This window comes from Staurois parvus, unplaced genomic scaffold (genome assembly GCF_062004578.1).
Source record: "Staurois parvus isolate SC_StPar_1 unplaced genomic scaffold, SC_StPar_1.0 ptg000581l, whole genome shotgun sequence".
NCBI lineage: Eukaryota > Metazoa > Chordata > Amphibia > Anura > Ranidae > Staurois > Staurois parvus.
In genome coordinates, this window is record NW_028318377.1 from 7,564,844 (window position 1) to 7,581,392 (window position 16,549).

Sequence of the window (16,549 nt, forward strand, 5' to 3'; positions counted from 1 at the left end):
GGTGGTCTCGGCACCAGGGGCGGACTGACAACTCATGGGGCCCCCAGGGCAATAGGGGATCATGGGGCCCCTGTGTCCTTGCCCAAACTCAAAAAAGCCTATGAAAAAGGTACCAGGGGCATCTCATGGGGCCCCCTACTGACCCCGGGCCCTCGGGCAGTGCCCGAGTTTCCAAATGGTCAGTCCGCCTCTGCTCGGCACCCTTTTAATACCCATCAGACAGAAGCCTGGCAGTCCCTGTCCAGCAGCAGCAGCAGTGTGAAGCCAGGACAGGCTGTATTGGGTGAATTGCAGGTTGAAGGGAGCTGCTGGGAAGCATGCTGTATGCATCAGCCTCCCTCCCCTCTCCTTCACTCCTCCTTCCCTGAATATGATCGCAGGAGAAGCAGGGCAGCTGCTTAGAGGTTCGCTTCTCCTTGCCTGGCCCTCTCCCACCCTGTGAAAGCATTTGGTGACAACGCTGCTGGGGGAAAGAGAGAGAGCCTATCCCTGCCCATTGCCAGCAGCTGGATCCTCTGCCCAGTGCCCAGCAGCACAGCACCCAATGGCTCAGATCTCCCTTGCTTCTGCTTGTGACAGATAGAAACCAGTGCAAAGAGCTTATTGTCTGCAGGACACAGCTGGCCATCACCCCCCAACCATGGTGTCATGGATCATATCCCGGCTTGTAGTGTGAGTAACCCCCCTTGTGTGTCTGTGTGTGTATGTGTCCACCCTGCCTGCAAGGGACACTGTTCCCTGTGTCAGTGCAAGGTGATCTGCCAAAGCTATATATAGCTGCTCCATGTGTTGCAACTGTTCAGAAAAAAAAGATCCCCTCCCAGGGGGCACCCTGGTTCTATAGAAGTGCATGTTGCTTATTCATTTTAGCTGCAAGATTTTTATTATCAGGGTCTTTGCATGTATGATGATTTAAAAACAGCCTTTTGTTTGTGCATGGGGATAAAAAAGGAGTTACATGGTGACACCAGTAGGGGGCTCTGCAGTGACTCTGTGTATTACCTATTACAGGGCTCTACTGGGGGGATCAGCAATGCAAAGATGGTGTGCAAAATCCCAGAGCAAACAGATTTCATCTTTTACCAGGCTGGGATAGCAGAAGAGGGTGGGCTGCGAAGGGGGACAGCACACCCACCGGCCTTTGATTTTAGCCCGGTAATGCACAGCATAATGAAATACATGTTGTGCATATATAGTACATACTACAGTCTGCGTGTTAGGATGGGCAGCTACCCTAGGTTCACGCCTAAGCGGCTTCCGCAGCGTTTTGCAGAAACACACTACAGTCCATTTAATGTGAATACCTATGGGACAGGTTCACACTATAGAAACGTAGTCCAGATGTGTTTCTGCATGCACGTTTTTGATGCATTCCAGTGCGTTTTTAATGCATTCCATTTTATTTTTTCCCCTCTCTTTTTTTCAATTTAAATAGGGACACTGGCTTTGTAGTGCGTTTTTGGTGCGTTTCGGTGCATTTTTTATGCATTTTACCGCGTTCCAGTACAATTCTGTGCAGAAAAAAATGCAGCGCGTTCTACTTTTTTTTCTGCAACCGGAACACATTGGAACTGCAAGCACTGATGTGCACTATGACATTGACAACCATATAACCTACTTTCTGTGCGTTTTGGATGCAGAAAAAAAACAACTGAAAGGCATGTAGTGTGAACTGGCCCTAAGGCTAGGTTCACACTTCTGCAGTTTGCGTTTGTTGCTTTTATACAGTGCTTTTTGAGTGTTTGCACATTCGATTTTGACGCGTTTTTGCCACTTTTCTTATGCATTTTGTGGGGGGTTTTTTTCAACTTGTTGCTGGGCAGAATGAAATGCAAAATACATAAAAAATGCACTGCATGCTTTTCTGCAGCGACTCCATTGACGTTTATAGAACCCAAAACACAACGTTTTGCTTTTAAAAAAGCCCCTGAGGGCAAGTTTACACTACATGCGTTTCAGTTGCTTTTTTTCTGCATCCAAAATGCACAGAAAGTAGGTTATATGGTTGTCAATGTCATAGTTCACAGTGCTTGCAGTTCCAATGTGTCCCAGTTGCAGAAAAAAACGTAGAACATGCTGCATTTTTTCTGCACAGAACTGTACTGGAATGCAGTAAAGTGCATCAAAAACGCACTGGAATGCACCAAAAACGCACTGTAATGCACATGTCCCTATTTAAAGCGCAGTTCCACTCACCCTGTCTAAAAATAGTTTTTGTAGCTGCTGACTTTTAAAAACAGCCACTTACCTGTCCCTCGGTCCTGCGGTGTCCCCCCCGCAGTCCGTTTCACTGGCCGTCCTGTATTCCAGGAGTCCGACATCTTCAGTGTGGGCACCCAGCTGTGATAGCTTGCGGCTTCACAGTCGGTTACCCACTGCGCATGCGCGAGTAGTGCTGCGCTTCATGAATGGTCCTGTAGTCTTCAGGGTCCTGTCCAGGGGCGGACTGACAACTCATGGGGCCCCCAGGCAATAGGGGATCATGGGGCCCCTGTGTCCTCGCCCACACTCAAACCACACCCAAAAAAGCCTATGAAAGGAACCAGGGGCATCTCATGGGACCCCCTACTGACTCCGGGCCCTCGGGCAGTGCCCAAGTTCCTGAATGGTCAGTCCGCCCCTGGTCCTGTCACGTGTCCCAAAAGACTACGAGGAGGGAGGGTGGTAGTACACCTTCTGCTTTCGACTGCCTAGGCGATCGGACCAGAAGTAGGAGCGGGTACCTGTCAAATTCGGGTACCCGCTCCCCCCCGCCCCCCAAATGTGCCAATCCTTAATGGGGAGCGGGGGAGCAGTCCTTAAAGCGGAAATTCCCCTTTTGGGTGGAGCTCCGCTTTAAATTGAAGAAAAATAGGAGAATAAATGAACTGGAATGCATAGAAACGCGCATGCGGAAATGCATCTGGAGCACATATACACTGCGTTTCTATAGTGTGAACCAACCCTGAACCTTTCCAAAAAAATGCACCGGGTGAAAACACAGAGATGTGAACCTCTCCCAATCACGTCAAATGGACTGCTGTGCGTTTCTGCAAAACGCAGCGCAAAATGCATAGTTGTGAACCTAGAATAAAGGATTGTCAGACTGAGCTTCAGCTAAGTGACAGTCAGGGGGTCAGCAATCAATTATTTATTAAAGGCACAGCTGCTAGGAAGTAGCTTGGGGGCAGAGCATGTCCAGACAGAAATCCCTGTATTATTTGCAGTGTCATATCTTATAATTACATGGGAGTGCTGCAGCACGGATGGGGCTCATGGATTGCAAGGCCCACTGGAATGACACAATCTATACACTGTGCTTATTTATTATTACAGTTTATTTTGTGATGTTTACAATTACTGGCCTTTATATTGCATGTGATTTGAAGAATAAAGCCATATTGTAACAATATTTTGAAATCAAGTTACATGTAACATTGCAGGGCCAGGCTGTTTCCTGCCGGAATCCATTGTATTGTCTTCCTCAGCCCTCTGTTTTACAATGGAACACAGCAATGGTCATGGAAAATCTCTGTATTGGCTAGGAGTGATGAATGACATCCATACCTGCACTGGAAAATGACAACTGGGGAATCAAAACTAAAACTAATTGCTATAGGGTGGCTTTTCTCAACCTTTTTTTGTTTTTTTTCCCTGGAGGGGCCCTTAAATTTTTTTTTTCCAGGTCTCGGAGAACTAATAGCAGATGCGGATTTTAAGACATTCTCTGGTCTAATCACTTAGTCAGGGCCCTGTCCCCATTTAGACAATAAAAACTGTATTAGTACCTATTCAGAGCAAACCTATTGCATACAATAGTTACTGTATTGCATTTGCTGTCCTTCAAAATGCTTGATAATAAACTTGGTTTTTGGGGGGTTTTTTCATTTCTTGGTTTCACTGGTCAACGTTGGTGAAACGGAAAAGGTTTCTCCATCAGAGAACCCACTCTAAAAATAATGATATTGCTGTGCCTTAGTGTGATCACTTTGTACAATGTTTTATATAGAAGAATAAATAATATAGCGTATCTAGCATATTTGACACCCTGGGTAGACCACCTTTTACACCTTTTTTCTCCGTGAAATAACATATTTAGTAGTAATCTTGAAATTAAGTAAATAATAACAGTAAAGAAATGTAGACAGTAAAATTGTTGGTGTTCCCTAGCATTAGTGTTTAGTGCAGTAGTGCCCCCTCGCATTGTTGGTCAGTGTAGGCCAGGGTGTCAAACTGGTGATCCTCCAGGTGTTGCCAAACTACAAGTCCCATCATACCTCTGCCTCTGGGAGTCATGCTTGTAACTGTCAATCTTGCAATGCCTCATGGGACTTGTAGTTTGGCAACAGCTTCAGGGCGGTCAGTTTGACACCCATGGTGTAGGCGGTAGATCAAATCACCGGTGCTCACTGCTCATGGAAGCCCTAGAAACCTCAGGAGGAACCCTAGGGATTCTCAAAACCATGGTTTCTGCTCTAGGGCAGGGGTCTCCAAACTTTACAAATAAAGGGCCGGTTTACTGTCCTTCAGGCTTTATGGGGGCTGGACTGTGACCAGTCGGAATGGAAAATTCCCCGGTATCAGTGCTACATCATTGGTTTTAATGGGAGGAATCGTGACCCATTGTTGATATCAGTGAGATGAATGCTGCCCCATTGATGGTGTCAGTAGTGTGAATGGTGCCCCATCATTGGTGTCAGTTGGTGGAATAGTCCCCCAAGGGCCAGATAAGGGCAAGCAAAGGCCACATCTGGCCCCCAGGCTGCAGTTTGGAGACCATCTCTCTAGGGCGATACAGTTTTCATTTCAGAAAATTTGATAAATTAGACTGCTTTAGGGCAATACAGACAGTTCTCCTTTCCGACACCTTGACAATCAAGGCCCTTCATTTTTGACTGTGGAAGAAAAGAAAGTACCTGTGTTTTCCATATCCGCTAAAAACGATTCTTTGTATAGGCAAAAACTGTAGCTGCTGACTTTTAAAATACAGACACTTACCATCTTCTCTCCCTGGCGCCGGTATCAGCTTGCGGCTTCACAGCCGGGTGCTCACTGTGCATGTGCGAGAAGCGCTGTGCTTTGTGAATGGCCCCCGTAGTCTTCTGGGACCTGTCACATGTCCCAGAAGACTACGGGGAGGGAAGGAGGAGGACAACTTCCGCTTCTGATCGCAGTGGAAGAGGGAGCGGGTACCTGTCAAATTCGGGTACCCACAACCCCCCCCCCCCCCGCTCCCCAAAGGTGCCAATCCTTAATGGGGAGCGGGGGAAAAAAAGGCTTAAAGCAGAACTTCCCTTTTTAGGTGGAGCTCCGCTTTAAAGTTAAGAAAATTCTCATAAAACAGAATACAACTTTGGAAGTGATATGATGTGATCTATTGTATTATAATGTATTCTTTCACTTATGAGGAAGCATGGTCTTGGTCGTTGATTTTTTTTATGAACGAACACTGTACTGATTAAATGAAAATTGCTCCTTCTGCTAGAGTTCAAGAACTTTTCGTGCTTGTCTCTTCTGGTAATTTTGCATGAACTGTCGTGATCAGTTCTCAAAACCTGTGTAGTAAGATTACACATCAGATTATCGGACGATCGCTTTGAAAGCGGTATTTTTCATCTGATGTTCTCCTCGTGTGTACTAAGCTTTACTTTGCTTTTGGTATTTTTTTAAATTTGGCTTTTGTGCACGTATCATTGTCCATTCCAGCTGCTGGCTCGGCAGGGTGTGGTAGGACGTGTAGTTCCTTAGCAGCTGTCTGACCAGTTTATCGTATGTGATATTTGACAATAATTTAGTTTTAGCCCCCAATCACACTTGAATGTAAGGGTTTTTAAGTGATATTTGTACACATATATTTATGGAGTTTGGAGGCTTGACTGAGTTTGTTTTAGCCAATGGAAAGCTAGTAACTAGGAGGAGACAAAAAAATTGCATGAAAAAATAATCCCCCCCAAAGGTGCCAATCCTTAATGGGGAGTGGGGGACAAATCTTTAAAGTGGAACTTCCCCTTTTGGGTGGAACTCCGCTTTAAGTTATGGGCTGCCTTACTGGTAGGATCACCAGCTGAAAATAACGTGTTAAAAAAGCCAAAAAAAAAGAAAAGAAAATGAAGGCAGCCACCATATGGTCAGCTGTACTGTGTAGTTCAGCTTTGTTTCAGTTTTTATACATTAGCTTCCTTGCAGTAAAGTACAATTCGTAGACTTGTGCTATCAAGTATTCTGTATATACAGTATACACCAATCAGCCATAACTTTATGACCGCTGACAGGTTAAGTTAATAACATTGATTATCTCGAGACAATGGTAACTGAAAGTCAGATAAGTGAACATGTTGTCTCTGAAGTTGATGTGTTGAAAGCAGAATAAATGGGAATCACAGTTTGTTGCAAATGGGGCTGCATAGCCTCAGACTGGTCAAGATGCCCATGCTGACCCATGTCCACAGCTTAAAGCACCTACAATGGACACGTGAGAACTAGAACCTGGAGCAATGGAAGAAGGTTTCCTGGTCTGAATAATCATGTTTTCTTTTACATCATGTGGATGACTGGGTGCGTTGCTTACCTGGGGAAAGAGGTGGCACCAGGATGCAGTATGTGAAGAAGGCAAGCTGTCGGAGGCAGTGGGATGCTTTAGGCAATGTTCTGCTGGAAAACCTTGAGTCCTGTCATTCCTGTGGATGTTACTTTGACATGTACCACCTACATAAACATTGTTGCTGACCAAGTACACCCCTTTATGGATATGGTACTCTCTGATGGCAATGGCGTCTGTCAGCAGGATGAGCAATGAGCCCTGCCGCACAGCACAAATGGTTCAAGAATGGTTTGAGGAACACAATAATGAGTTTGAGATGTTGACTTAGCCTCCAAACTTTCCAGATCACAATCCAAACAAGCATCTGTGGAATGTGCTGGAAAAACATGACCATCCCATGGAGGCCCCACTGTGCAACCTACAGGACTTAAAGGATTTGATACTTTCAGGTTGGAGCCAGGTACCACAGCATAACTTCAGAGGTCTAGTGGCATCCATATCTCGATGGGTCAGGGCTGTTTTGGGGACCTACACAATATTAGGTGAGTGGTCACAAAGTTATGGTAGATCGGTGTATGTTTAATGGCACGAGCGTTAGTACAAGCTTCTCTGTATACCTGGAGCGGCATATAGAAGAACCGATCCCCTCCATCCTGCACCTGCTGAATGCTGCTTTTCTCTCCCTCCCACAGGCATTAAGCAGTTGTAGGAGGAACATAGAGATGATCATTTCCTCTATATGCCGCACCCTCTGACACTCTTATCCAGCTTATTTCTGCTGCCCCTGGGCCCCTGTGCTCTCTCCTGCCCCCCTCATCTCCCCTCCTGCCAGCTGCTGTGTAAAATGCTGTCCGGATTAAAAGTTTCCGGTCCCTCCCTTGTCTGAATAGACAGTCCATGATCGGTACCAATCACTGACTCTGTCCGTCCATAGCTGAAGCATAGTAAATTGTGTTTAATATGCTTCAGTTTGTGAATGAATGGGTTGTTCCTGTCCATTCATTCTTGTGCAGCTGAGGCTGCAGAGATGGAGATTGAAGGCTGTGTCCTCAGTCTCCTTTCTCTGTCCCAAAGGTGGAACATCAGAGGTCTGTTTAGACCCCTGATATCTCGCCAAAGCCCCCAACGGTGCTCCTAAAAAAATGTAAAAAATAATATTGTAAAAAAAAAATTGTACTAAAATAAAATGGTAAAAAAAAAAAATAACAAAAACTACTTACACCAATGGCAGAACTACCAGGGTCACAAAGGTCGTACTTTCAACCGGGCCATGGTGTTCTGCCATCTGGCTTGGAGGGAAGGGCTCTGGGAATGGGTCAAGGGGGTTCTTCATGGTTTCTTGCACCGGGGCCCTGAAAGTCCTAGTTATGACTGACAACTCATGGGGCGCCCGGGCAATGGCGATCATGGGGCCCCTGTGTCCTTACCCAAACTCAAAAAAGCCTATGAAAAAGGTACCAGGGGCATCTCATGGGGCCCCCTACTGACCCCGGACCCTCGTGCAGTGCCCGAGTTTCCAAATGGTCAGTCCGCCCCTGGTTACGCCTTATAGTGACATTGTTTAATGGTAGTTATATTTAGAATTTTTTAAATATTGCTGTGGCTTGTTGTTTTCAAGTAAACATGAGGCTAGCTTTTTCATGATACCGCCCCCCATCCCCTCATCTTCTACAACCTCAGCTGCTAAGAAAAGTTATATCAAACTTACCTATTACCTGAGGCAGCTTCCCTCCAGTTCCCGAAACCTAAACACAACCATGGTGGCTGGTCATGTGGGTGCTGACCATGGGAGATATTCAATCAGGGGGAGCCAATCAGTGGCTGAACACAGATCTCACCTTTTGTCAGCATCCATTTTATTCTACTGATGTGGCTATCCTCCAGTACCAGAGCAGCAGGCAGGTAAGTATTGCACTGCTTTTCTGAGCAGTCTGGGTTGTAGATTGGAAAGGGTGTAAAACTGTTTAGTTTTATAACAAATTTAGCATTGATTTCATTTTAAAACAGAGTTGGAATTCCCTTTTTTCAAAATCCTGTATTTATCGGTGAGTAGTCAATGGGCTTACTGGATAGAAAATCAGCTGTGCTTTGCAAAACATCTTCTGCACAATAGAAGCTTAGTAAATATTTTCATTAAAAGGACCACAATTGTGATTGATACATATTTTAATCTATGATACGTGCGGGGTTAATACATGTGTTGATAGTATTCAGTGTACGAATTCTTTTTTTTAATCTGCTTTCCTCCTAACACATATTATTTTACATAGTCAGATGGAAAAAATGTGGCAATTGTATTAATTTTTATTATTAAATCTAAATGCAGGTATATAGTTTTCTATGGGCCCATATACACAGCTGCATAAAGACCAGTAAACCAGCACTTCTTTCAGTTCTGTAAAAAAAAGAAAACAACAACTTGTGTCTGAGGTCCTGCCTATGAGACATATTTTACTCTTTAGATTTGTAAACATTTGGGGTAAAGTTTAACCACTTCACCTCAGGAAGGTTTTACCCCTTCATGACCAGAGCAATTTTTTTTTGCTATTCAGCACTGTACTACTTTACCTGGCAATTGCGCAGTCATGCAACACTGTGCAAATGATGTATCCCGCGCCATCTATAAGTGAAATATGTGATAAATATACCACACCAAATACACATTAGTTGGTATATTGCAATTACTATACAAATGAAATATATATATTATATATTTATATATATATAATTTTTTTCCACACAAATAGAGCTTTCTTTTGGTGGTATTTAATAACCACTGGGTTTTTTATTTTTTGCTATATAAATGAAAAAAAAACCCAAAATTTTGAAAAAAAAAATTTTTTTCCGTTTCTCCTATAAAATTATGCAAACAAATCTTTCTTCATATATTTAGTGCAAAATGTAGTCTGCTACATTTCTTTGGTAATATTAGTCTGTGTGAAAGTTATAGAGTCTACAAACTATGGTATATACATCTGAAAATTGATCAAACCTGATGTACTGACAACTTCATCTCATTTCTTGAGGTCCAAAAATGCCAGGAAAGTACAAATATCCCCAAAATGACCCCTTTTTGGAAAATAGACAGCCCAAGGTGTTTAGTAAGAGGCATGGTTTTTTGAAGTTGTTATTTTTTTGTCACAATTTTTTTTGAAAACAAAGAAATTAAACAACTTTTTTTCTCACAATTTTTTTTTCATGCTGTCACCAGTGCAGGTGGTCAGGAATACTGACTGATGACAGTAGGTTAGAGAAAAAAAATGTTTTATTCAATTTTTATTTATTTTTTATTTTTTTACCATTCCTATTTTTGCATACTTTAATCAGAGTATTTCAGTGTCACTGTACTTCCTTGGGGGGGGGGATGATCAGAGATCTTTATTGCTTATAACAATGATAATCAATGTTATAAGCAATAGTTTTAACTGTCATGAATGGCTTTCTATTCAAGATAGCTTGCTTACTGTTGACATGCTGTGATTCGCTACAGCTGATCACATGGTACAGGGTGCTAGGTACCATGTGATAGCTGTGGGCCAATCACAGCATCACAAAACAGCGGTCATGGGATTGCACTGCTGTGGGCCCGAGGGGGCACGCTAGTCAGCATGTGCTAGGGGATGCAGGCGTATGTCGCCTAGCCTGGCTGTGCCACCCACCTGCAGTAGATGTACTGTGTGTGGGCAGCATGCTAAACATGCACAATGAAAATGTACTCTATTGGAGTGCAAGAACCGCCTGCATGCTAGCAATGGAGGGAGATAGACAGCAATAGCTACATTAGGGTTGTATGCTTGTCCGTATGTAAACATTGCACAAGCGTTGCATGTGTACAGCATACAGAGCCAGCTTTTGACAACAAGATCCTGCATACTAGTTGCTGTATTTTTATATGGCCATGTGCATGTACTCTATATGTGTCAGCAAGGAGGTGGGCCTTATTCTTTGCTGCCACATACAGTATATGCGTCTCCATTTTCTGTCAGGAGAATGCTCAATTGCATGCCCCCAGCACTGTGACTGCGCTGTCACCAACAGCTACTGGTCACATTGCAATGATCAAGAGTAGGTAGGATGAATTTCTGATGATATGGTCACCGTGACACCAGGTCACAAGGATGACATGATCAGGATGCCTATGAAGTGTGTCAGGTGCTAAGGTTAAACAATGCCTTTGGCATTAAGGGGTTGATCACATGTCTTTATTTATATTTTTCTTCATATTTATATGCAGATGAAGCTCTCTAGCAAAAGTGGCAGGAAGAGGGGTTGGAACAAATTATAACAATGAAAAGGCTGCTTAAGCAAACAGCAGGATTTCTTTTATTGTTAGGATACTATAGGCTACATTCACAATTTACACATTTTATGGCTAATGCTTTTCCCTTTGAAATCAAAAGAAATGCAGGAAAATGTGTGTCATCATGTGCTGATGAGTGCTTTAACACACATTAAAATGCCGACGGATGTCAGTGCATGTTTGAATGTGCATTGACATGCATGTTTACTTCAATGGACACACGTGTGTTTAAAAATGGACATGTGAATGCAGTAAGTGGGATTTAGCAAAGGGTAACCATTGTAGTAGCAATGACTATGATATATATATATATATATATATATATATTCGTGGCCAAAAATATTGTGACCCCTGCATTTCTGTCAGATAATGCCCACAAAATTGTTGCAATTACATAACAATAACATACCAATACAAACATAAGAAATAAACGTGAGAATTCTAAAACATTTGTAATTGCAACAATTTTCTGGCCGAATTGCTGCATTATCTGACAGAAATGCAGGGGTTCCAATACTTTTGGCCATGACTATATATATATATATATATACATATAAACACTATATTGCCAAAAGTATTGGCCAGCCCTCCAAATCATTGGATTCACGTGTTCCAATCACCTCCATGGCATCAGGTGTATAAAATCAAGCCCCTAGGCATGCAGACTGCTTCTACAAACATTTGTGAAAGAATGGGTCGCTCTCAGGAGCTCAGTGACTCCAAGCCTGGTCCCGTGGTAGGTTGTCACCTGTGCAATAAGTCCATCCGTGACATTTCCTTGCTGCTAAATATTCCACGGTCAGCTGTTAGTGGTATTATAACAAAGTGGAAGCAACTGGGAACAACAGCAACTCAGCCATGAAGTGGTAGGCCATGTAAATGACAGAGCGGGGTCAGCCCATGCTGAAGCACACAGTGTACAGAAGTCGCCAACTGTCTGCAGAGTCTATAGCTAAAGACCTCCAAACTTCATGTAGCCTTCAGATTAGCACAACAACAGTGCGTAGAGAGCTTCATGGAATGGGTTTCCATGGCCGAGCAGCTGCATCCAAGCATTACATGACCAAGTGCAATGCAAAGCGTCGGATGCAGTGGTGTAAAGCACGCCACCACTGGACTATAGAGCAGTGGAGACGTGTTCTCTGGAGTGGGGGAGAATGTCACCAGCACACTGAGGATCACCAGTATGGGTCCAAAGGTTTTAACGAATGATCACATAGTTACAGTAAGGAAACGTTTCAGAGTCTTGCAGGAACCCTTCATCAGGCATGTCACATGTATAAAAGTGTGGACATTTTTTTGTATCCATCTTCTGGCTTGTGCCTGTCCACAACTTTATCCCAGAGATCTTATAACAGTGACTTGCCACCCATAGTTGATTGTTTGCTTCAGTTGCACTAACAGGGACTGAAATGCTCCAGGAAAGCTCTTTTCATTCTGAGCTAATCAAAATAACCATAGCTGATCACAGTTGAAAGTCAAATGGCTTTGTGTGCCATTTTAAAGGGGGTGATTCTTTTCTATACCCACTGTATATTTATATACACACCAGGAATGACTTTTTTTTGTCAGCGAATACATGCATACACTCACCCCCCTCACTGAACACTCAAATGGGTGTCGTTTAAAGTGATTGTACATTTTTCAAATTTTGTTTTTTAAAATAACAAACATGTTATACTTACCTGCTGTGTATAATGTTTCTGCACAGAGCAGCCCCGATCCTGCTCTTCTCGGGTCCTCCCACCTTCTGAGTGCCCCCAGAGCAAGCTGGGGGCACGTGTGCAGTACAGGACCAAAGCTGGGTGTGTTTCAGCACACAAAAAGGCCTGCATGTGTAATAATACAGGGTTTCATATGATGATATTATCATTGCTCGTATTAGCCACATAAACTTAGCAGAATGCATTGTATTTCCAAACAGTGGTTCTATCAACTAGGTGCATAAAACATATCTGTAAATATTTATGGCTCTGTTTTCTATTTGATATGTATTTTTTAAAGCTCTTATTTCATATAAGATGTTGACTTGCCGTGGATCTTACAAGGTTAAGTATTTCAGGCTGTCTGTTAGGAAGAGATTGGGGCATTGCTGTTCTCCTGCCAATTCATTTTGGGCCAAACTGTTCTTGAGCTACATCCCTGGAAACTGCTGATGAAGTGCATGCAATACTTAGGCCATGAATTCTCCGTGAAGTGCCATTCTCTTTTCTGCTAATCATAAAAGCCTCCTTTTAAAGGGCATATAGTATTTTTAAAATACGGTACATACGCCATATTGCCAAAAGTATTGGTCGGCCTGCCTTTACACACACATGAACTTTAATGGCATCCCAGTCTTAGTCCGTAGGGTTCAATATTGAGTTGGTCCACCCTTTGCAGCTATAACAGCTTCAACTCTTACGAGCATTTGGGCGTTAATTCATTTAATTGTCCAAAATAATAATTTACTCTGGCCATTGAAATTAATTATCACTCAAGCACTAAACGAGCCTAGCCTTAGCATGTGTTTAGATGCATTTACAATCATCAAGTGTTTTTCCTGCCAAAATGCTTCTCCTCCTGGATGCACTGCCAGTGCCTCTAAACTCTCCTGCCACTAAACGCTGCTAAAACTCTACACTATATTGTCAAAAGTATTGGGACGCCTTCCTTTACATGAACTTTAATGGCATCCCAGTTTTAATCCGTAGGGTTCAATATTGAGTTGGCCCCGCCCTTTGCTGCTATAACAGCTTCAACTCTTCTGGGAAGGCTGTCCACAAGGTTTAGGAGTGTCTATGGGAAGGTTTGACCATTCTTCCAGAAGCGCATTTGTGAGGTCAGGCACTGATGTTGGACGAGAAGGCCTGGCTCGCAGTCTCCACTCTAATTCATCCCAAAGATGTTCTTTCGGGTTGAGGTCAGGACTCTGTGCAGACCAGTCAAGTTCCTCCACCCCAAACTTGCTCATCCATGTCTTTATGGACCTTGCTTTGTGCACTGGTGCAAACTGTTCCCACAAAGTTGGGAGCATGAAATGGTCCAAAATGTCTTGGTATGCTGACACCTTAAGAGTTCCCTTCACTTGAATTAAGGGCCAAGCCCAACCCCTGAAAAACAACCCCACACCATAATCCCCCATCCATCAAACTTTACACTTGGCACGATGCAGTCAGGCAAGTACTGTTCTCCTGGCAATCACCAAACCGAGACATATCCATCGGATTGCCAGACAGTGAAGCATGTTTCATCACTCCAGAGAACGTCTCCACTGCTCTAAAGTCCAGTGGCGGCGTGCTTTACGCCACTGCATCTGACACTTTGCATTGCACTTGGTGATGTAAGGCTTGGATGCAGCTGCTCGGCCATGGAAACCCATTTCATGAAGCTCTCAATGCAGTATTATTTTGCTAATCTGAAGACCACACAAAGTTTGGAGGTCTTTAGCTATTGACTCTGCAGACAGTTGGTGACTTCAGCACACTGTGTGCTTCAGCATGCACTGACCCCGCTCTGTCATTTTACGTGGCCTACCACTTGGTGGCTGAGTTGCTGTTGTTCCCAGTTGCTTCCACTTTGTTATAATACCACTAACAGTTGACCGTGGAATATTTAGTAGCCAGGAAATGTCACGGATGGACTTATTGTACAGGTGGCAACCTATCACAGTACCACGCTTGAATTCACTGAGCTCCTGAGAGCGACCCATTCATTCACAAATGTTTGTAGAAGCAATCTGCATGTCTAGGTGGCCATGGAGGTGATTGGAACATCTGAATCCAATGATTTGGAGGGGTGTAACAATACTTTTGGCAGTATAGTGTATGTTACGTGGTCAGGATACCATTTTCTTAAATATCACTTAAAGTTGACCTAACATGAGATATATGTTTTTTCATGTTAAGCACATGCCCACTAAGTAACACATAAATGTAACCCTTTTGCACATCACAGAGATCACAGTACTGCCCGTGGGAAAACATTCATCTTCAGTCTTGAGACAGATCACCTAACACATAGGATCCTCTTCAGTCTTCTCCTGGCTGTGGCCAGTCCTTGATAATGCAGAGAGCATTGCTTACAGGATCACATTAGCACCATTTTCTGTGTTAATACACTGTGAGTACAGCTCCTTAGTGGGCAGGTCCAAGATGCCCTGTACTCACAATATGTCCTCAGTCTTCCAGATCAAATGACATGGGTGTCATTCAACCTGGAAGACTGAGGACATCTTGTGGCAGAAAAAAAAGTACCACCGGGAATATCATCGCAGGAGGTGGGTATTGAAGCCTGAGCTACGTTTTTTTCATTAACACGGCTTGTGGGAATTTTTAAAAAGAGAAAAAAGATAGCTCAGAGTTAGAATTTAAACAGGCCTTCTGGAGTCTTGAAAGGACACTATACCTTGTAGCAGCTTTTCCCATGCAGGAACAGAGAGTGTTTCTTTTAAAAAACAAAAGGATTTTTTTGTCCAGTAAATGCCATTCTTTTCAAAATAAGGTACAGCCATATCATTTCCAGAAGCATGTACGCATGTTTTTAGAAGATTCTGGGCAGGAGATTGTTCTTCTCTGGAACTCATTACCTTCTGCTGAACTTGGCTCAATATGTATCCTTAACACCTAACCTGTCTACAGGAATGCTCAGCTAATGCTCCATCTAGACCAGTGGTTCTCAACCTTCCTAATGCCGCTACCCTTTAATACAGTTCCTCATGTTGTGGTGACCCCCAACCAGGGGGCAAAAGGGGATCATGGGGCCCCTGTGCCCTTGCTCAAAAAAGCCTATGAAAAAGGTACCAGGGGCATCTCATGGGGCCCCCCACTGACCCCAAGCCCTCGGGCAGTGCCTGAGTTTCCAAATGGTCAGTCCGCCCCTGCCTCCAACCATAAATTTACCCAGTAATTATAATTCATGAAGTGTCGTTTTACCTCCAATACTGCTGCTTTCTACACAGCAGCTGCTCTTACACATTGGAAATATGTGTTTTCCCATGGTCTTAGGTGACCCCTGTGAAAGGGTTGTTCGACCCCCAAAGGGGTCGCGACCCACAGGTTGAGAACCACCGATCTAGATATTAGAACAGACAAAGCAAAGACAACTAATTGTGATTGGCATAATAAGAAAAATGAGAATATCCAGTTATAAATGATTATACAAGATCTGTGAAGGGGAACCCAAAAAGATGCATGTTTGCCTTACTTAGCTTTGCTGTTTGCCTAATGAAGCCCCCCGAAGCTCCCAGAGCTGAGAGGTTCACTGTGACTGACAGTAGTTCTTCAGTCAGATTACTGACCTAGCCCACATTCACACTATGCGGTGTGGGACACCGCATGTAATTCACACGGGAATCTCATCGCATTCCTGTGCAAATTGCATGCAAATGTATGTGCGGTGTGATTTGAGCCATACGTTTTGTATCGCATCTGCACCAAAAAGGCGCAGAACCCTTTTTTAAATCCACACCTGAATCTCATCGCAGGGGTGTTCTCACCCCTGTGATACGATTGCCAGAAATGTTTTTCACATTTTGCGATTTGTTTTAGGGTGTCATTAACCACTTCAATACCCCCTTCCTGCCCAGGCCAATTTTCAGCTTTCAGCACTCTCACACTTTGAATGACAATTACGCGGTCATGCAACACTGTACCCATATGAACTGTTTATAATTTTTTTCACACAAATAGAGCTTTCTTTTGGTGGTATTTAATCACCACTGAGTTTTTTATTTTTTGCTAAAAAAAACA

At 43.5% G+C, this 16,549-nt stretch overlaps 1 protein-coding gene across 12 annotated transcripts in view; it reads left to right on the forward strand.

Moving 5' to 3' along the window:
* The first annotated feature begins 351 nt into the window (after positions 1-351).
* Positions 352-16,549, forward strand: part of REEP1 (receptor accessory protein 1) — a 135,852-nt gene continuing 119,654 nt past the window's right edge. For 6 of the 12 annotated variants that reach the window (XR_016315298.1, XM_089692304.1, XM_089692308.1 and 3 more), the window contains exon 1: positions 354-672. Coding sequence is in view for 11 of the 12 variants with exons in the window: in XM_089692304.1 (XP_089548430.1) it covers positions 641-672 (32 nt within the window). In the remaining variant the exon portion in view is untranslated. Of the gene's footprint in view, positions 673-16,549 lie in introns of all 12 variants that reach the window. The other 6 variants (XM_089692310.1, XM_089692311.1, XM_089692313.1 and 3 more) reach the window with 3 other exon arrangements.